The 21,661-nt window shown below is 35.0% G+C and overlaps 1 protein-coding gene and 1 non-coding gene across 4 annotated transcripts in view; both read right to left on the bottom strand.

Annotated features, from left to right (window-relative positions):
• TMEM232 (transmembrane protein 232) overlaps window positions 1–21,661 on the bottom strand; it is a 321,957-nt gene that overhangs the window by 257,301 nt on the left and 42,995 nt on the right. For all 3 annotated transcript variants that reach the window (XM_073010774.1, XM_073010773.1, XM_008014110.3), the window contains exon 3: window positions 2,422–2,558. In XM_073010774.1, coding sequence (XP_072866875.1) covers window positions 2,422–2,540 — 119 coding nt within the window. In that variant the 5' untranslated portion in view covers window positions 2,541–2,558. The remainder of the gene's footprint in view (window positions 1–2,421; window positions 2,559–21,661) is intronic.
• LOC119619617 (small nucleolar RNA SNORA51) lies at window positions 16,871–17,003 on the bottom strand. The gene has a single exon (XR_005236112.2). It is a non-coding gene; the product is annotated as a small nucleolar RNA SNORA51 (small nucleolar RNA).

Here is a 21,661-nt window from a genome sequence, read left to right as displayed (position 1 = left end):
AATACTTAAAACATGTTCCATGAGTTCATTCCGATGAAGCAGGTTGTATAGGTAGTGGTGGCAAGGCTAGCTCTGTCTCTGTATTAGTCCATTCTCACAGTGCTACAGAGATACCACTTGAGACTGGGTAATTTATAAACAAAAGAGGTTTAATTGACTCACAGTTCCGCATGGCTGGGGAGGCCTCAGGAGATTTACAATCATGGCAGAAGGGGAAGGGGAAGCAAGGCACCTCTTACATGGTGGCAGGAGAAAGTGCGAAGGAGGAAGCACCAGACACTTACCAAACAACCAGATTGCATGAGGACTCACTCACTATCACGAGAACAGCCAAGGGGAAATCCATCCCTGTGATCCAATCACCTCCCACCAGGTCCCTCATTTGATACATGGGGATTATAATTCAAGATGATATTTGAATGGGGACACAGAGCCAAACTGTATCAGTCCCCCTAATGCGGACTTATACTACACACGAGCATATTTTAAAACTGAGCCACAATAGCAAAGACTTGGAATCAACCCAAATGTCCATCAGTGACAGACTGGATTAAGAAAATGTGGCACATATACACCATGGAATACTATGCAGCCATAAAAAAGGATGAGTTTGCGTCCTTTGTAGGGACATGGATGCAGCTGGAAACCATCATTCTTAGCAAACTATCACAAGAACAGAAAACCAAACACCGCATGTTCTCACTCATAGGTGGGAACTGAACAATGAGATCACTTGGACTCGGGAAGGGGAACATCACACACCGGGGCCTATCATGGGGAGGGGGGAGGGGGGAGGGATTGCATTGGGAGTTATACCTGATGTAAATGACGAGTTGATGGGTGCAGCACACCAACATGGCACAAGTATACATATGTAGCAAACCTGCACGTTGTGCACATGTACCCTACAACTTAAAGTTTAATAATAATAAATAAATTTAAAAAAAAAAAAAAAAAAAAAACTGAGCCAGGCACAGTGGCTCATGCCTGTAATTCCAACATTTTGGGAGGAAAAGGAGTGCCGATCACTTGAGGCCAGGAGTTCAAGACCAGACTGGGCAACAAAGCATGACCCCATCTCTACCAAAAAAAAAAAAAATTAAAATTAGCCAGCCATACTGGCATGTGCCCATGGTGCCAGTTGCTCAGGAGGCTGAGGCAGGAGGATCACTTGAGCCCAGGATTATAGTAAGCTATAGGTTATAGTAAGGTTTTACTAAGCTATAATCACGCCACTGCACTCCAGCCTGGGTGACCCTGTCTCTAAAAATAAATAAATAAATAAATAAACAAATAAAAAAGCTGAGAACTTCTGGAGTAAAGAAAACAGTTGTGCTTTGTTAAATCCAGGGCTTTTGAAATTTGTTTACATGAAGAATCTAACCTGCTCCTTTCTAGCATAGTATCTATTACTATCTGGTAGGCTGAAAAAGATTATACTCCATTCTTGGTGAATTGTGGTATCCATAATACACATTTGATATAATCAGTTTAATCGCTGTATACTAATTTCTGTTTCAATTTTTTCTTATAAACATTTCTATTGTATTCTACTATTCAGATATATTTAATTGACTTCATCATTCCATTATAAAGCATTTGCTATTTTCAATTTTTAAATTAATTAAAACTACTCTGAACATTTTAATACAAATTATTTTTCCGCTGTTTATCTATATCCTATTAGTAATAGAATGATCTAGTCATGGTTTGTATATTTAGGTTCTGTTGCTTTTTATTTGTAGCATCCTTCACCATTTAGACGCACTGACCAGTTTTACATGTTTCTTCAGCATATTATGTTTATATGACTAATAGCAAAACCATTCAGTTTTTTAATGATACACTTTGAATTTTATTTTCTTCTCTGTAGGATTCTAGGTGGATAACAACTTTTCCTGCCACTTTTTTTACAGTATGGATCACTATGGTATTGGGACAAGGATACCACAGAAAACAACTAGGAAAAGTACATTATTTGTGACTATAAAGTCTTTGTGGCAGTTCTTTCAAATTGCTCTTGCACTCATTGTAGAAACTTTATCCCAAGGAAATAATTTGAAATATTTCAAAATAGAAAAACATTCTATTTTGTCTAAATTTGAAATATCAAAGATCTTAGAACTAAACAGAATGCTTCATGATACAGGAGTTATCAAATATTTTCTCATGAAATCTATGCATTATTATGACAAATTAAGAAAACATATGAGTATAGATAATTATTTCAAACAAAAAGTATAGAATTCAAAATTTTAGAAAGCATATAATTGTAATAAATTAGGCTATTAAAAAACAATAAACTTTAAAATTTTAATCTTTGGTTAGAGAACTATGGGTGAATTTTTATTTTTCACAGTTTTCCATATTTTCTAAATTCTCTACAGTACATATGGGTCCTATAATTATTTTCTAGCTTACCTTGATTTACGACTCCTTCCTTCACTTAAATGTTGAAAATTTAATTTCCAGAGCGCTTCATGATAAGGGGAAGATATGCCTCCATATGTATTAATCATAGGTGATTTGTTAATAGGCATATTCACCAATCATAAATTCTAAAAGGAATATTAAATGTATGTTAGCATACAAATGTACTCATAGTAACAAATAATATGTTATGCAAATTCATTATTTTTGGAAAAGAATAGCAAGAACTAAAGTTAGGCTTAAGAATAATTCTATACTAAGGAAGATTTTAAATAAATAAGTAAACTATAAGGATATTATGGAAATAAGTACAAAAAGTTACTATTATAAGTGTATCCATCTATATATGTAGTCTTTATTATGCTTTAGTAGTTTCATCAGCAAAATCATTGAAAGAGCAGCATGGCACGGTAGCTAAGAGAATAGGCTATACAACCAGACTAAGTGCTCTGTGTCGCAGTTTCCTCACTTGTAAAATGAGAATAGTATTTCCTCATAGAGTTCCTGTGAGAAATAAATAGTTCAATACATGTAAATTGCTTAGAATGAGCCTAGTATATAGGAAACTTTATGTAATCACTTGTGATCATATCACTGTTGTCTGTTCTTTAAAGTTTCTTGTAAACTCCTTTTCATGTCTCCTGTCTTTTTGTCATTTAGATAGTTAGTGCTTTCTCTGTTTTTTACACCCAGAAATTTTTTCCTTTTGATTCATATCTGAGTATATTCTGTGAGTGCATAACCAAAACTAAGACATCCTATTTGTGTTTAGTGGAGTTTTAGTCAGCAAAATGAAGTAATGAAATGGGTAGTCATATCTATACTGCATTTTTTGTCTTTCATTTTTTAAATAGCTACATTTAAAAATTGATCATTAGATCAGTCAAAGTTTTGGTAGGAAATGTAGGGCACACTCAAATAGGGTACCTGAATGAAGGAATTCTTTCCAAAGACATGGGCAGAGCTATAAAACAAGATGGTTGTGTTCTCAGGGACAGAACAAAATAAAGTGTTATCACTCTTAGGGCTGAAGAGGAAGATAGACCAAGACAGAATAACTATTGAGGAGATGTGCTTAATAAAAAGCTTTGGCCTTTAAGAGAGAAATGCAGCCAAACTGTGGTTGCCCTCTAAGAGGGAGCCTGGAGGATAGAAACTCCAATCTCAGTCTCCTTGCATGCTCCACTTTAGTCATCTGCCTATGCTACCCATTTGCCAAACCAAACTAGAAGCCAGAAAGTACAGGGGCAAAGTGAAGAAGAATGGGAAGCAGATCTGAGCGGCAATGGGAAAATATCCAGCAAAAGATGGGTCATAGACACAAAATGTCATTGTCTATTGCTATTGGTGTATAGCAAGATCTGCTTCTAATAATCCACATTCATCAAAATGTAAAACAAATGGGTTTTTTTTAAGTCAGCAGCTGTGCTGAGCTATATACAGGAGTGCCATCCAGACTGGGTCTAACTTTAATGTAAAACAAAAGTTATTCCCAAGTAGGATTAATATTTTCAGACATTTATTTTTCTTTAACAGCTAACAAAATCACACGGGGCATTTCTACCTTAAAATGCACTCAGGAAAATAACAAATTCATATTATCAATAAAAATGCATCATAAGGTCCAGCTAAACACATGCAGCCTAAAAGAACAATGCTCAATAAGTAGGAATTGCAAAGGGAGATAATTTGATAAATCTAGTAACAAATTTTGCAAATTTGACAAGTGCTTATTGTGAACTATAAAAAATTATGAAGGTAAGGTGTTTAAAGATAAATTATAAAAAATTATGAAGGTAAGACATTTCTTTTAAGGAAAAGAAAACATCTTCAAAAGAAGACCAAAAGAAACTCATGAGGCTATAAAAGCAAGCCCACCAAAGACTTCATGACTAAAACACCAAAAGCTATGAACAGATACTTCTCAAAAGAAGACATATATGAGGCCAACAAACATATGAAAAAAAGCTCATCATCGCGGTCATTAGAGAAATGCAAATCAAAACCCCAATGAGATACCATCTCATGCCAGTTAGAATGGTGATCATTAAAAAGTCAGGAAACAACAGATGCTGGAGAGGATGTGGAGAAATAGGAATGCTTTTACACTGTTGGTGGAAGTGTAAATTAGCTCAACCATTGTGGAAGACAGTGTGGCGATTCCTCAAGGATTTAGAACCAGAAATACCATTGGACCCAGCCATCCCATTACTGGGTATATACCCAAAGGATTATAAATCATTCTACTAAAAAGACACATGCACACATATGTTTATTGTAGCACTATTCACAATAGCAAAGACTTGGAACCGACCCAAATGCCTATCAATGATAGATTGGATAAAGAAAATGTGACACATATACACCATGGAATACCATGCAGACATAAAAAGGATGAGTTCATGTCCTTTGCAGGGACATGAATGAAGCTGGAAACCATCATTCTCAGCAAACTAACATAGGAACAGAACCAAACACCGCATGTTCTCACTCATAAATGGGAGTTGAACACTGAGAACACATGGATACAGGGAGGGGAACATCACACACCAAGGTCAGTCACGGGGGAGGGGGCAAGGGGGGGATAGCATTAGGAGAAATACCTAATGTAGATGATGGGTTGATGGGTGCAGCAAATCACCATGGCATGTATATACCTATGTTAACAAACCTGCATGTTCTGCACATGTATCCCAAAACTTAAAGTATAATAAAAACACAAAACATTGCATATATCAGAAATATCTAGAAATATAAATTTGTGTGAGACATACTGTTAGGTAAATTAGTTTAAAGAGTTTAATGCCAAATGAATGGAAAAGAAAAAAAATACATGCCATCAAGAAAGAAAAAAAGAAATTGAAGGGAAATTGAAGGCTAAAACTGGTTTTCATATACATTATGTTAGGCAAATTGACCTGTAGCTTTTGGCTATTTCCTGAGATATTTCACAGAGTTGGTTATAATTAATCATATTTTTTGATTTTCAAGAAGTTAGAAACTATTTCAAATATTATCTTTTAATCACTGAACTTACTGTCCAAAGATTCCTCACATCTGCTGCTAATAGTGGTAGATATTTGCACTTTCTGCTCAACATGCAAGTTCCACAATGCCCTGTTAAAGAAACTTCTCCAGTGGGATGGGATAAAAACATCAAAAATATAAGTTTCTAAATGCTTACTCTAAATTTCTGGCTTATTTTAGCAGTACTGGTAAAAGTATTTAACCAACACAAGTTTGTAAACCACTATTTGAGTAGTGTTGTGATATACGAGAGAGACAATTTGTGCCCTCTAATATATTTTATTACTTAGGATTGCTTTTGATTAAGAGTAATGAGAAAAAAATAGCCAAACAACTTCAAATTTCCAAAAAGAAAAAAAATTAATGCCTCCAGAAATATTTTGCATAGAGATGTTGGAATTAAATCCTCAGTAAAGTAAATAAACAAATAAACAAAAAGTTTCAAAATAACCCTCCCTCCCCCCAAAAATAAAAATAGAGAATCTGAAAATGTCATCAACTTTCAGGAAAATATTAGTTCTTTTCTAAAGATATTCTTTATCAAATTCCCAGTACATCCCAAAGCTTGGAGCTATCAACAAAAGAATTTAGTATTGTTGCTATTATTATTGTTATTGCATGTACAACAGGGCCACATTGCATTGTGCATTATTTTAAGATTTGTTTTCTAACTCCAACACAAACTACAAAATATCTGAGAAAATGTAAGCATTTAATTTTTACATGTTATTTTGCAATTATTCTAATTTACATCAAGTCTGTTTTTTAACCCACTTTTAACATAATTAGCTAAACCAGCAAAGTAAAAAATCATCATTTTATTCTAATTTAATGATGACAAAATAAACTTTACTAGACCTTTCTTGGTCAAGAAAAAACAATAATCAAGAAGCAGGAATGTGAAAACGAGTTAATTTGAGAAATGTAGTAATAAATGTAAATTTGACAAGTATTTACTGTGAATCACATAAAATTATGAAGGTAAAAATGTTTAACTTGCATGAATGTGAAAAAGCAATGAAGCAAATAATAATGATGTTATTCCAAAGAAATAAGAAACCAAGAATTTCTACTAGTCTTTTACATATTGAGTTTGATTTTTGAGGTGCTAAAACCAAAGTATGTTATTTCTGAATATGTATGTCTAATGAAGCAACAAACATCACCTTTTAAATGCCATTTATGTAAACCACAAAGAAGTTCAAACTAAAAAATGTTTGAAAGTATTATAAGAACCTGAAAAGTATTAATATTTCATCTGTTGGCTGTAGCCAACAGCATTTTGTATTGCTAAGACTAAAAAGTATAGTTAACTGACAAACAAGAGTCACAGACTGCATCAGAGATTTCCAATGAAAGTTTGCCACGTATTCAGCACTGGTCGAGCACATAGTGCAATGTACTCAGCACTGGTTGACAATATGTAGACAAACTTAGAGAACAAATAAATCTAGTAAACTGTTTTTCATTGCAACTTAAGAAATGCACAGACATTGCAAACTTCAGCAATTGCTTTACCACAAGCGCAATTTGGACATATTAGTGACATAAAGGTAGAACTGTTGGATTAGCACCATTATTTACAAGTATAATTAGTTCTGAATGGAATAAAACTTGAAAAGCTTGCATTTTTTATTATTATTTTATTTATGTATTTATTTTGAGATAGAGTCTTGCTCTGTCACCCAGGCTGGATGGAGTGTAGTGGTGCCATCTCAGCTCACTGTAACCTCCACCTTACAGGTTCAAGCGATTCTCTGCCTCAGCCTCCCAGGTAGCTGGGATTACAGGTGAATGCCACTATGCCCAGTCAGTTTTTGTAGTTTTAGTAGAGACGGGGTTTCACTATGTTGGTCAGGCTGGTCTCGACCTCCTGACCTCAAGTGATCTGCCTGCCTCAGCCTCCCAAAGAGCTGGGATTATAGGCATGAGCCACCGTGCCTGGCCTTAAAAATTCTTACAAGTAAGCTTTGTGTAGGACCACTGCGATGGTATGTAATCACTTGGAATAGTTATTCAAATGGAGGAATTTACAATAGAAACCTTCTAAAAGCTGGGAAATACTGACTCCAGCCAAATAATGAAAATGACGAAATTAAAACAGAAGAAAAACAGGGACTTCATTTCTACAACTGCATGGAGCTGTATTCTGCCAACCACCTGGATAATCTTAGAAGTACATTCTTTACCAGAGCCTCCAGGTAACAGACTAGCTCAGCTGGCCCCTTTTCCCCATCCCCAGCATTACTGAGCAAATGTTAGTGACAAATAAGAATTGTATATATTTATGTTGTATAATGTGATGTTTTCATATATGCATACATTGTGAAATGATTAACACAATCAGGCTAATTAATATCTCCATTACTTCAAAGTTATCTTTTTGTGTGTGTAGTGAGAATATTTAAGGTCAACCCTCTGAGCCACTTTCAAGTATGTATTAACTATAGTCACCATGCTGTACAACAGATCTCCAGAATGTATTGATTCTAACTGAAACTTGTTACCCTTTGACCAACATCCCCCATTTCTACCTCCCACTCCTAGCTGTTGGCAACCATCATTCTACTCTCTGCTTTTATGAGTTTGATAGTTTTAGATTCTATATATAAGTGAAAACATGGCATATTTGTCTTTCCATGTTGGGCTTATTTCACTTAGCGTAATGTCCTCCAAGTTCATCCATGTCGTCTCAAATGACAGAATTTCCTTCTTTTTAAAGGTTAAATTATATGCCATTATGTATATATACCACATTTTTGTTATGCATTCATCCATCAATGGACACTTGGGTTTATTTTATATCTTGGCTATTGTGAATAGTGCTGCAATGAACATGAGAGTGCAGATGTCTCTTTGACACGCTGATTTCATTTCCATTGAATATATGCCCAGTAGTGAGATGACTGGTTCCTATGGTAGTTCTATTTTCAATTTTTTTAAGGAACTTCTACAATGGTTATACTAACTTACATCGACATCAGTAGCGTACAGGGTTCCCTTTTCTTCACATCGTTACCAACACCTGTTAGTGTCATCTTTTTTTTTTTTTTTTTTTTTTTAAAGACAGGGTCTCACTCTGTCACCCAGGCTGGAGTGCACTGGCCGCTATCTTGGGGCTCACTGCAATCTGCAACTTAAGCGATTTGCAGATCCTGGGCTTAAGCGATCCTCCCGCTTTGGCCGCTCAAGTAGCTGGGACTACAGGTGTGAGCCACCATACCCATTTAATGTATGTATGTATGTATGCAAGTAGGTATATATGTATGTATGTATGCATTTATTTGTTTTGTAGAGATGGGGTTTCACTATGTTGCCCAGGCTGGTCTCAAACGCCTGAGCTCAAGAGATCCACCCACTGCAGCCTCCCAAAGAGCTAGGATTATGGGAGTAAGCCACCACGCTGGACGCTTCATCTTTTCTTTTTTTTTTTAAATAGACGGAGTTTCGCTCTGTCACCCAGGCTGGAGTGCAGTGGAGTGATCTCAGCTCACTGCAACCTCCACCTCCCGGGTTCAAGCGATTCTTCTGCCTCAGTCTCCCGAGTAGCTGGGATTACAGGCGCCTGCCACCATATCAGGCTAATATTTTGTATCTTTTAGTAGAGATAAGGTTTCACCATGTTGGTCAGGCTGGTCTTGAACTCCTGAACTCAGGTGATCTGCCTGCCTCAGCCTCCCAAAATGCTGGGATTACAGGTGTGAGCCACTGCACCCGGCCTCATCTCTTGTGTAACAGCCATTCTAACAGATATAAGGTGATATCTCATTGTGGTCTCAATTTGCATTTATCTGATGACTAGTGATGCAGAGCATCTTTTCTTATATCCTATTGACCATTTTTATGTCTTCTTTTGAGAAATGTCTATCCAGGTTCTATGTTAATTTTTTTTTAATTGTCTGTTCTTTTTTCTATTGAGTTGTTTGAGTCCCTTAAATATATTGGATATTAACCTTTTTTTGGCTGTGTGGTATGCAAATATTGTTTTCTATCTGCTATCTTAGTTTCAATTTGTGAGACATCGAGCAGAGAACCGAGCTGAATCTACCTGGATTTGTGACCAAAAGAAATGTGAGATAGTAAATGAATATTATTTTAAAACTTTTAAGTTGTAATTTGTTTTGGTTACAATAGAAAACTAAAACAAGATATCCCGTAATTTAGCAATTATCATTAAAGTGGGTGATAATCTTTTTACTGCAGTCTGTAAAAAGTTATCACTAAGCATCGTATTATTTGATGGAATGTTTAGATTTTATTTTCTAAAGAAGATTCACACATAAGGAGTTCATGAATCCAGAATTCATTTCTTTCTTTAAAACATAATTTGTTTGGGTATTGTGTAATAGGAGAACTTATAGGAACTGGCTGCTAGTAAAAAGTTTGACATTAAATTTTGAAAATACAGCGTAACTTTGTAGGCAAAAAATTTAACATTCTTAAATTGATGAAATTTGAAAACAATTTCTTCTTCGATTCCCATCATACTTAGGTGAGACTCATTTTTCTACTATGAATATTATTCAAACAAAATACAGAAACAGTGGAGAGATACATTAGTTCATGCAAAGAATAGTACTGAAATTCAATCTAAATTGGATAAAATTAAAAAGCATCAGAAAGATCACTGGTCACAATAAAAATTTTGATATTGATATACCTAATGTGTGTTCCCTATGTGCACATGGGTTGTTTTCTTGTTTGTTTAAAGACTTTATTCATTTATTTAGAGATGGAGTGTCGTTCTGTCACCCAGGCTGGAGTGTGATGGTGCAGTCTTGGTCCACTGCAACCTCCACCTCCCAGGTTCAAGCGATTCTCCTGCCTGAGCCACCTGAGTATCTGGGATTATAGGCACCCACCACCACACCCCGCTAACTTTTGCATTTTAAGTAGAGATGGGGTGTCACCATGTTGCCCAGGATGGTCTTGAACTCCTGACCTCAGGTGATTCACCAGCCTCAGCCTCCCAAAACATTGGGATTACAGGCGTGAACCACCATGCCCAGCCTGACTTTGTTTTTCTTAGAGCAGTTTTAGAGCAAAATTGGAAAGCACAGAAATTTCCCATATACCTCCTACTCCTATATATGCGCAGCCTGTCCTATTATCAACATCTGGACCAGAATGGTACATGTGTTATAAATGATGAATCTACATCAACACATCATAATTACCCAAAGTTCATAGTTTCCATTAGGGTTCACTCTTGGTGTTGTATATTCTATGGGTTTGGACAAATGTAAAATGTCATGTATGCATTATACTATTGTTGTACAGAGTGTTTTTGATGCCTTAAAAATCCTTTATGCTCTGTCTACTCATCAGCCCCACCACCCCGATCCCCCACCACGCCTGGCAACTAGTTTTTTTACTGTCTATAGTTTTGTCTTTTCCAGAATGTCTTACAGTTCGAATTTAACACTATGTAGCCTTTTCAGATTGGCTTCTTTCATTTAGTGATATGTATTTAAGGTTTCTCCATGTCTTTTTATGACTTAATAGCACATTCATTTTTACTGTTAAATAATACTCTATTGATGTACCACTGTTTTCCATTTATCTACTGAAGGACATCTTAGTTGCTTTCAAGTTTTAAGAATTATAAAGCTGCTAAAACATTCATGTGCAGGTTTTTCTCTGGACTTAAGTTTTCAACTCCTCTTGGTAAGCAACAAGTAGCATGATTGCTGTATCTTATGGTAAGAGTATGTTTAGCTTTGTAAGAAACCACCAAATTGTCTTCCAAAGTGGCTGTACCATTTTTTATTCCCACCAGCATCAAATAAGAGCCCCTGTTGTTCCATGTCCTTGCCAGGATGTGGTGGTGTCAGTGTTCTGATTTTTGGCCATTCTAATAGGGTGTGTGGTGTCTCATTATTGCTTTAATTTGCATTTATCTGATGACTTATGATATAGAGTATCTTTTCACATGCTTATTTGCCATCTATATTTCATCTTTGTTGAGGTGCTGTTTTCGGTCCATTTTTAATCATGTTGTTTGTTTTTTCTTCTTTTCAAGTTTGTAAGAGTTCTTTGTATATTTTGAATAACATATTTTATCAAATGAGTCTTTTGCAAATGATTCCTCACAGTCTGTGCTTGCCTTCTCATTTTATTGGGATTGTCTTTAACAGGACAATCCCAATAATGAAATTTAATGAAGTCCACGTTATCAATTATTTTTTTCATAGATCATGTATTTGGTGTCATATCTAAAAAGTCATCATTATATTCCAAGTCATCTAGATTTTTATCTGCATATAGATTTTTAATAAATGAAATTACTCTTTCACTAATATCTCTGTTTTGTTATGATTGAAGAATGACAAAAAGTTATGAGCATATTTATCTCCATATTAGTTACATGTATTTTCACTCAATAATATACATAATTTTGTAATTGTTTTCCTTTCCCCTGTGTTATATCTGTTTTGATTATATTTACTCAAAATCAACTTTATGTCTGTTGATTCAAATTATTTACATTTGGTTTTGGGGTGTCTTTATTTTTCATTTTATGGTAATTATCTTTCATTTTAATTTTTCCATGACAATTTGGAAGTTTTAAAATTAGTACTTTACAGACAGTTGGAAAAGCATTTTTCAAAAGTAATCTATATGCCTGCTGATTCCTTACATCCTAACTCCAGACCTCTTACATTTAGTCTCTGGAATTGTCCAGGAATGCGTGTTTGTCTTATTTTGTTTTAAGCTTCCCAGGTGAGTTTAATATGCAACCCGAGGCCTGGTGCAGTGGCTCACGCCTGTAATCCCAGCACTTTGGGAGCCCGAGACAGGAGGATCATCTGAGGTAGGGAGTTCAAGTCCAGCCTGGCCAACATGGTGAAACCCCATCTCTACTAAAAATAAAAAATTAGCTGGGTGTGGTGGCACATGCCTGTAATTCCAGCTACTCGGGAGGCTGAGGTACGAGAATTGCTTGAACCTGGGAGGCGGAGGCTGCGGTGAGCCGATGTTGTGCCACTGCACTCCAGCCTAGGCAGCAGAGTGAGACTCTGTCTCAGAAAAAAAAAGAAAAATATGCAACCTGAGTAGCTTAAAGTAATTGTATAACAAAATCAGAGCTTTAACGTAAATATGAAAAATATAAGGTTTGCAGAGATGTAGGAAGTAAAATCATCTTTTTCTTGGTCTTTTATTTTGTCCTTTAGCTTTGTCAAGTACAGTCCCTTACTCTAACATAAACGTTTTTCTATTATTGAGTAAAACCATATTCTAAAGCAAAAAACCTTCTCTAAAAAGAAGCTACCTTAAAATTTAAACATTTATCATAGGATGAGCAGGCTAGATATGTCTTTTTTTTCTTTTTTGAAATAAATGGAAAATAATTAGAATCAGAAAACCTGTGTTAAGATAACTGCACTGACATTAACATGTTTTTCATATTTGAGGAAGGAGGTTCAGAAGACCACAGGAGTTAGGGAAGGAGGGGAAAAGAAAGTAAAATCACCCAAGGAAGTTTTAAATTAACTCATCTAATCTGATTTTCCTTAAAGGAGAGAGGAAAAGTGGGTATGGGTAGGGGTGGAGAAGAATCTGCAAAGAGAAAGGAGGAAGAAAAGGGGTAAAGAGAGAGAGAAAAGAGAAGGGCAAGGGCAAAGCGAAATGGGGATTGTTTCATACTATACATGATGACACTCCAACACCAGGATTCTGCCAGTACCAACCTAGACTCTCTAAGAGCTTCAGCAGAGAGGTTGAGGAGGAAGGAAATATGCAGTTCATAAAAGCCAGGGGAGGTAGTTCTGCATGGGCTCACTGGTTGAAAACCACTTGAATACGACAATTTCTCAGGCGGTATTGATAACCATAAAAAACTAGAAATTTGGCCGAGGGGTGAGACTCCCAGTGATAGGAGTCCCATCCCAAGGACTAACTGAAGACCAGGGAGGAATGTAAACAGCCACATCTGTATCTTCTATGGCAACTGCTTCCGGGAGGAGCAGGGCAGCAGGAAGGTGGGCGGGAATGCTAGGTACTTGGCTTCTGGATCCCTCCTCCCTAATTATTCAATAAGCGCTCCTTATTTGTTCAAGTATCAGTTTCTCATTTGTAAAACAGAAATGATAATATCTAAGCAGAGTTGCCTGAGGATTAAGCAAGATAAAATATTTCACATATTGTAGGGTGTCAGTAAATGATAGTCATTTAATAGTTGAGCATTCGAGAGAGATTAAATATCTATCTTCATCAAAAAAAGGGGGGATTGTGTTATTCATTGTTGGACCTAAATTCTCCAAAGAGACTTCAAAGTAGGGTGGACTATATAAATGGTTGAGAACCATTTACCAGAATAGATGAGCAAAAACAAGTTACAGTTACAAGTTCAAGTGGAGTTGAATAATAGAACTTGGTCAAAAATGCTAATCAGTAATGGAGTTCAAACATTCAGCTTCTAAAATGCTATTTGCTAAAAAGAGAGTCTTGAACCATCTATTAAAACCTACTGCAGAAATAATTCATAACATTTCATTCCTTCTCAGGACAGTTATATGCATACAGCATGTTGACTTGTGATTTGGACAAAAAGGAGCCAACAGTAGCATATTTCATGATATTTCATAGTCATTAGTAATCCCCAGACCATTTTACAACAGAAATAAAAAAACAAAATGAGGCTAAAAATTTTAACTTCTTCCGCTATTAAGATACTTTTTTTTTTTTTTTACTTTGCAGGAAAATCACAATTAAATGTAAAGAAACTAAAATGAACTTGTTAAATTTGATTATTTCACTTTTACATCACTGTCAAGAAGTAGCCATAATTTGTACTGAATCAGCAAAACATGATGTAAAAGTAAAAATTAGCTTTAAGTAAATTAAAATTATTATTAAGATTAAAATATCCTTTTATTTTCTACAGTCCCAAAACACAAAGTACTCATTGAATTTGTGGATAGAAATGGAAATAAAATGTTAAGCGAATAAAAATGATCTGAATGACTGAATTGCTCTCCTTTTAAAATAAGCAAAACCTTCCCCAAATAATGAAATGAAAGGTAAAAAAAAAAAAAAGAAAAAAAAACCAGTTATTTTACACATCAACTATTTCTAGGACCCAGCTCTCTGCTTGCTCTAATGTTCTTGGCTTACAAAGCGTCCCACTGTGGAAGATGGTCTAAAGTAGCTGCCACATTTTCTCTATCACTTCCCAGGCGTAAATTCTGATGATTTAAATAGATTTCAAAGATTTACCTAGCATATTTATCTGAAGTGGCCAAAAAAATGGCTTGATTTTAGGCTGTAATTACATCAGATATGGTTTTAATATTAAGTGATATTTACTCTTAAATTTATTCTAGTACAAAAAAATATAATATCTGGAATATAGTTTCTCCTATGACCTCAGCTTTGGGCTGACAAGAATCTCCCAGTGAACAAATCCACTATGAGCTTCTCAGTACTGACCTTACCTGATCCCTCCATGGTATCTGATCCTGTCAACCATCCCTTCTGGAATTAAATGTCTTCTTTTTCATTCATCATTACACTCCTAGGACATTTGGCTTTTCTCCCTCTCAGACTTCTGTGTGATATAGTGGGTAAGTGTGCAACACAGGAATCAGCAGCTTACTTTAATCCTTGCTCCAGAACAGACTATGTCTGTTTCATTGTGCAGATTACTTAAACTGCAGGTGCCTCAGTTATCTCATCTGCAAATACGGATTATATTGGTATTTCTTATTAATGAGACCTTACTATCCAAGTGGAAAGGCATACTTATTAGGTGTTTTTTTTGTGTAATACCCTTTTAATTAATTATATAAATGCACTAAGCAATAAATACTTTAAACATGAAAATATTACAAAATTAGTACATCAAAATGTGTGGGTTTAATTGATAACTATAAAATCTAGGTTGAAAATAAATGGGGATTTATTAACCTTTGTGCATACTTGGCCTTTTATAATAAAATATTGAAAGTACTGATTCACGATTACATAGATTTAACAATTTTTCAGCATTAAATTATAAATTACAAAGAGATACACACACACACACACACACACACACACACATATATGTTGTGGCCTTGTAATATATAGAGAGTACATGTGATTCTCTTAGATGTTTAAACAACCAAAAACATACAATATCTAATATTATATTAATCAAAAGAATAACCAGCACACTTAAACAAAAACTGCTTTTAAAGCTGTTAATAAAATTATTTAAATTATTTTTATCATTATCTATTTTTATTTGCTCATTCTTTCTTTCCAGAATATCTTCCTAAGGCTTTTAGTAGTTTTACCATTATTATGCCTTTTTAGAGTTTCAACAATCTTATTATATTCTATACAAAAATATGTGAAATTTTGAGCCACCCAAGGTTATAGAATCTGGGGCAATATAGGAAAGGGTACTTATTGGGAAATATTACCTATTAACCTAGCAGCAAAAAATTTCTAAACAAAACATAAGAAAACCATACCTAGGGATATCAATAAAAAAGAATCCACTATAATGAAGATTGGTTAGTCTCAGAAGAGCAAGGATGATTTAATACTGTAAAATCTATTTTTACAGACCATAACACTGGTGTATTGATGTACTTAAAGCAAAATAGTACGGAATATTTTGATACATGCCAAAGAATAATTTCATTAAATTCATTCATGATTCTAAAAACAAATAAAAAAAAATTTTGCAAGCTAAGAATAGTTCTCCTTATTTTAATTAAATGTATCTAGGAAAAACTAAAACAAACATGATAATTAATGATAAATCTTTGGAAACTTTATCTTAAAAGCCAGAAACAATACAAGGGTATCCGTATCATTACTACTATTCAAAATGTAATAGGCAGTTGCAGTCAAGAATAATATTAAAAAGAAAAAGAATATAAATACATGAAGAGACACCATATTTATTTTTTAAATATTTACATAAAAATCTCAGAAGGATCTGTACATACAAAAAATAGATTATGTCCAAATAAAAAGAGATTTCTGAATAAACAATTAATACAGAAAAGTCAGTGATACGGGTTTTAGTGCCAGTAAAGATGGCTTTTGGCTCCTGTCTCTAAAAGCAACTTTGAAGGACTAAAGAAGGAAACTTGAAATCCAGGATACTATAGACTAAAAGAAAAAAAAAAAAAAAACTTGAGCTAAGCCCCTGGAAAATGAAAAGCTATTTTAAACATGTTAGAGAAAGAGGTTAGTAAGTGCAGCTCTGCAAGAATAAATTAGTAAACAGGAGTTCGAGTTATTCTTTATAACTACTGATATGTATGCAACAACAAACAACAAAAAATTAGCAAAGCTATACAAGCAATTACTATGCTTGACCAAATGGACATATAGAGAATTCTATATTTATTTATTTGAGAATATACATTTTTCCCAAACACACAAGAACAATTTATCTCTCTCTTGATTTTTCCTATGTCCCCCCTATTCACAATATAGACCTGGCACAGGACCTGGGCTGAGGTGTATATGTGGTGTGTTTACTCTATCTCTTTTTTCTGTACAGTCAATGTAAGCACACAGTTGGTGGTAAGCACCAGGAGGCCAACAATTTCTAAAACTTGATCACATACTAGTTTAGAAAGTATGTCTTAACAAATTGCAAAATGTTGGTAATCTACATGAGTAGATTATATTCCCTGACATCAAAACACAATTAAGTCAGAAAATTATAACAAAAGGATAAATCAACCCTACATATATTGGGAAAGAAAAAAAAAAAAAACAATTCTAGGTTACCTATGGCTCAAAAAAGAAAGAACAATGAAATTTGAAAAATATTTAGAATTAAATGAGAGTAAAATACTGCATATAAAACCTTATGACGTGCAAGAAAATGGCACTTCAGAGGAAATGTTACATAAACATTCATCTAACATCGAGGGAAACCTAAAAATTAATTAGCTAACATTAGAAATGAGAAAAATAACAACAAAATAGACCCCAAAAAAGTAGAAGTAAGGAGAAATTTTAAGAGCAGATATCGGTGATATACAGAACAAAATCTGACAATGGTCAACAAAGCCAATATGATAAAAATAATTAGTTTTCAGAAAAATTCAAATTAAAAGCGTAATGAACTTTATTTCACACTAACTAGAATGGCTAACATTAAAAAAAAAACCTGACAATACCAAATTTTGAGGAATATAGAACAATGAAACTCTAATACGTTGCTGATGGAAGTGAAAATAAGCTATAACAATGTAGGAAATCTATTTGTCTGTGCCTTTGTAAGTTAACTGCATACCTACACCCTGACCTAGAAATTTCATTCCCAAAGCAATGAAAACACTGTCATAAAAAGACTTGTACAAGAATGCCTATAGCACTGTTATTCGCAATAGTCCCAAACTATAAACAACTCAACCATCTGTCAGTGGGAAAACGGATGAACAATTTGTGGTATGTTTATATAATAGGATTATTCTCAGTAACGACAAAGAACGAATTACTGCTACATGCAACGACATGCATAAATATCAAAAATATTACACTGAATGAAAAAAGCCAAACACAAAAGTGTGCATACTATATTATTTCATCTACGCGAAATTCAGGCACAGACAAAACTACTGCATGGTGATGGTCTATGGGAGGTGTAAGGATTGAATGGAAGGTGGCATGATGGATATAGTATATATTAGTGGTGGTAACATGGGTGTACGTATGTATCAAAACTCAATGAAACAGATTAAATTTGTAAAGATGACCACAGTAATATCTCCCATACTGTATGTTGTTGTGCAATGTGACCTTTCCACTCCCCCAAACAAGAGATACAGTCTAATCCCAATCCTTGTGAATCTGGGCTTAATTTAGTGACTTAGTTGACTAACAGAATGTGGCAGAAGTGACACTCTAGGACTTTAGAGGCCAAACTACTAAAAAGGCCCTACAATTTGCTCCTGGATCTCTTGGGACATGCAGAATCCAGCCACCATGCTATGAGAAGACAATGTCACATGGAGAGCTATGTTTAGAGGATCAGGTTTATAGTTCTAACCAAGTGCCCAAGTAACAGCAAGCAGAAACTGCCAGGCATGTGAGAGAGCCATTTTGGTTGTCCAGCCCAATCAACCCTTCAGATGACTACAGACTCAGGTGACATCAAACCACATCCTGTGGTTTAAGGAGACACCCCAAATGACAATTATCCAGACAAGACAGTCAACTCCAAAACTGTGAGAGTTGATTAAAACAAATGTTTTAAGCCACTAAGTTATAGATAACCAGAACCTTGACTGAATTGTGTGGACATTTGTATATTTCACTACATGCAAATTTGCCCTCAGTACAAACAAGATTATAAGAGAAAATACTGTATTGGAATTAGTGACATATAACAGAAATAAAAAGGGCTCAAACAGTATAGAAGCATATTTCTCTCTGATGTACAAAAAGAAAAAAGAAAAGAATCTAAAAGTTCAAAAACAATGTAGGGTGTATTTGGCAGCTTCACAATCATGAGATCAGCCTCTGTCTAAATCTTCCTTTCATGGTCCTTGTTAGGCCTCCCCTGACTTCAGGTTGTTCACAGGCTCATATAGCATCAAATCACTGGGGAGCCACTGTTGGTCACTATGTATTATTGATCCTCATCTTCAAAGAAACACTGTTAATCAAGTCTGCTTTTCATCTCTTTGTCATTCTCTCGCATTCAGGATGCCATTATCTCTATCCTCGATTAATACAATAACTGCTTATCTATCATTCTCCTTCTGATCTTTCTTCCTCCTGACAAAAGAGAAATAACTCAGAGCAGCCTGACTAGTGCTGCCTCACCCATTATCTTCATGTTCTTGGATTCTGTGGCACAAAAACCAGGTATACCTAATCAACAGTTTGTTATTTTAATGTAAGTTATTGGTAAACAACTTAGGAACTGCCTCTTCTTTCCTTTAAAAACCCACATGTAACTGCTGCTACTTGGAGCATATATTCACGGCAACTTGAATTGTCTCTTGGGTTGCAGTCCTCAAATCTGAACCAAATAAACTCTCTATATTAATTTTCTCTCCATTTTTTCCTTTAGGTTGATATTCTAGTCTCATCTTTTACATGATTCAGAAACATAAATCTCCTAATCATTTCACTCTTCTACCAGCCTTTCAGGCCCTTTAATTTCAGACCCTGTAATACAACCTTATTGCCAATAAAATAAAATCCAAACTCATAGGGACTATCCAGATTCCTGGAGCATAAGTTTTGAATATATGCTTTATATTTATATCTATTGTTTTGGGGAAAAAACGTAGTTTTGGTTTCTATTATAAAGTTAAATTTTCTCTTTCTCTCTCTCTCTCTCTCTCTCTCTCTCTCTCTCTGTCTTTCCCTCTCTCTCTCTATATATATACACACACACATATATATTATAAATCCTAATTGCAATCCTTTGGTGCAAAATATGTTGGAAAATGGATTATCTTATTCATTTTGGGGTCCCACACACTTACATTAGAAAACACCATTTGGAAACTTACAGAGTAGTGTGAAGGGAAAAGTGAGGCAATGTAACAAAATGTCCCTTTTGGAAATAGTTAAAAAAATAAAGATGATTGGTTTGTAAAAGTGAAGTAGAGACACATAGGTGATGGGATATCATTGATGTCTCTTAAGTATGAAGGCTTTGCATATTTTGTTTAGTAACTCCTCTGTCTTCATGGTTTGTACTTCTCTACTCTGAGGGAGTGTGTGTGTGTGTGTGTGTATTTGTGTGTAATTTTTAATAGTTTTGTTTTGACAATTAAGTTATTAATTTATTCACAAAAGTGTTCTGGCAGAAGATAAATGTAGAATTTCATTTCTATATGGATAACCATATAGATACACAGAGACATACGTAGTTGGATAGAAGGTTTTCTTCCATTCATGCCTGAACTTCAAGGCAGAAAACTGAAGCTGCCTTATGCTATGACTTAAAAAGACAAAAGTAAAAAGCTAAGCTTGTGGAAGAGATGACAGTAAGTGTTACACAGGGAGAAACAAATTTCTTGGGATTGTGGAGAAAGAGAGATATCTCCTGAGACTGGAATGTAACAGAAGTCATTCAGATACATGTCCTCTGTTGGAGTGGTACTCCCAGGAGGTGACAGTACCTCAAAAGAAATGGCTGGGCCTTGTGCCTTAGGAGACTGGACCCCACAGCCTAAAAAAGGCATAAAAATCTTTCCTGGGCCTAACCGTGACCCATAAGAGGTATGTCAAACCAGAGGAGGCCATATAGATGGGACAATTGACCCAATACCCTGAGGTATCTCTCCAATGCTTTGTTGATGTATGAGCACTATGAAAGGAAATTAAATTTTGGGACCCCAAACTCATCTAGCCAAAAGGAAAAGTCACGCTGGGAACTGGGTCACGCAAACCTGCCTCCACCTTTTGGTTGCTAAATAAGATGGCTGGCTACAAGATGAAAAGCTAGTTGCCTCCTCCATGTTTTGCCCACAAGGAAATTCCTGGTGAGCTGTTAAAACTTCACCATGGCAATGCAAATTGATAGCTTTATACAAATGCAGTCACCCCAGTTTTTCAGACACAAATGCATATCCGGTTGTTCCCCTACCCCATTTGTCTGTGTTATCTTATGTAAATGAAGATTACCCCCATTTTTCCTTTGACCCTTTTGTTTATGTGAAAACTGCATGCTTTTCAATATACCACCCTTTCCCTTCTATATTTGGACCCCTCAAAATCATTTTCAGAGAAAGGCATAGACCTGTCTCCCAGGTGCGTCCTTAACTTTGGCAAATAAATCTCCAAAAATGATTGAGACTTGTCTTCCATTGACAGTACCTAGGACATCTGTAAACCCTGGGGCAAGGGCAGGTCTAATAACAATTGAGAGCAAATATTCAAGCAGTCAAGCAGAACAGAGTCTTGGAGTAGAAATTTATAGAAAGTACAGAAATACTATTTATTGCATATGTATGTTAATCAACTGATTCATAACTACTATGTAAATTTTAACTTTATAGTACTATATTTAAAAATTGGCAATTTTTTTTCAGAAATAGTAAGTATAAATATAATCTGTAATTAATACAAAACAGTAATATTCAAAATACTGAAAACTGAAGCATTTAAAGTGTTTACAGGTGCTTTAGAAACCCTTGGACAAGATAGGAAGAATAAATACTGTAAAAATGGCCATACTGCTCAAAGTAATTAATAGATTTAATGCTATCCCCATCAAGCTACCATT

This window comes from Chlorocebus sabaeus, chromosome 23, assembly GCF_047675955.1.
Source record: "Chlorocebus sabaeus isolate Y175 chromosome 23, mChlSab1.0.hap1, whole genome shotgun sequence".
Classification (NCBI taxonomy): domain Eukaryota; kingdom Metazoa; phylum Chordata; class Mammalia; order Primates; family Cercopithecidae; genus Chlorocebus; species Chlorocebus sabaeus.
Note: the sequence above shows the minus strand (reverse complement) of the source record. Positions and strands in the feature narration are given on the sequence as shown.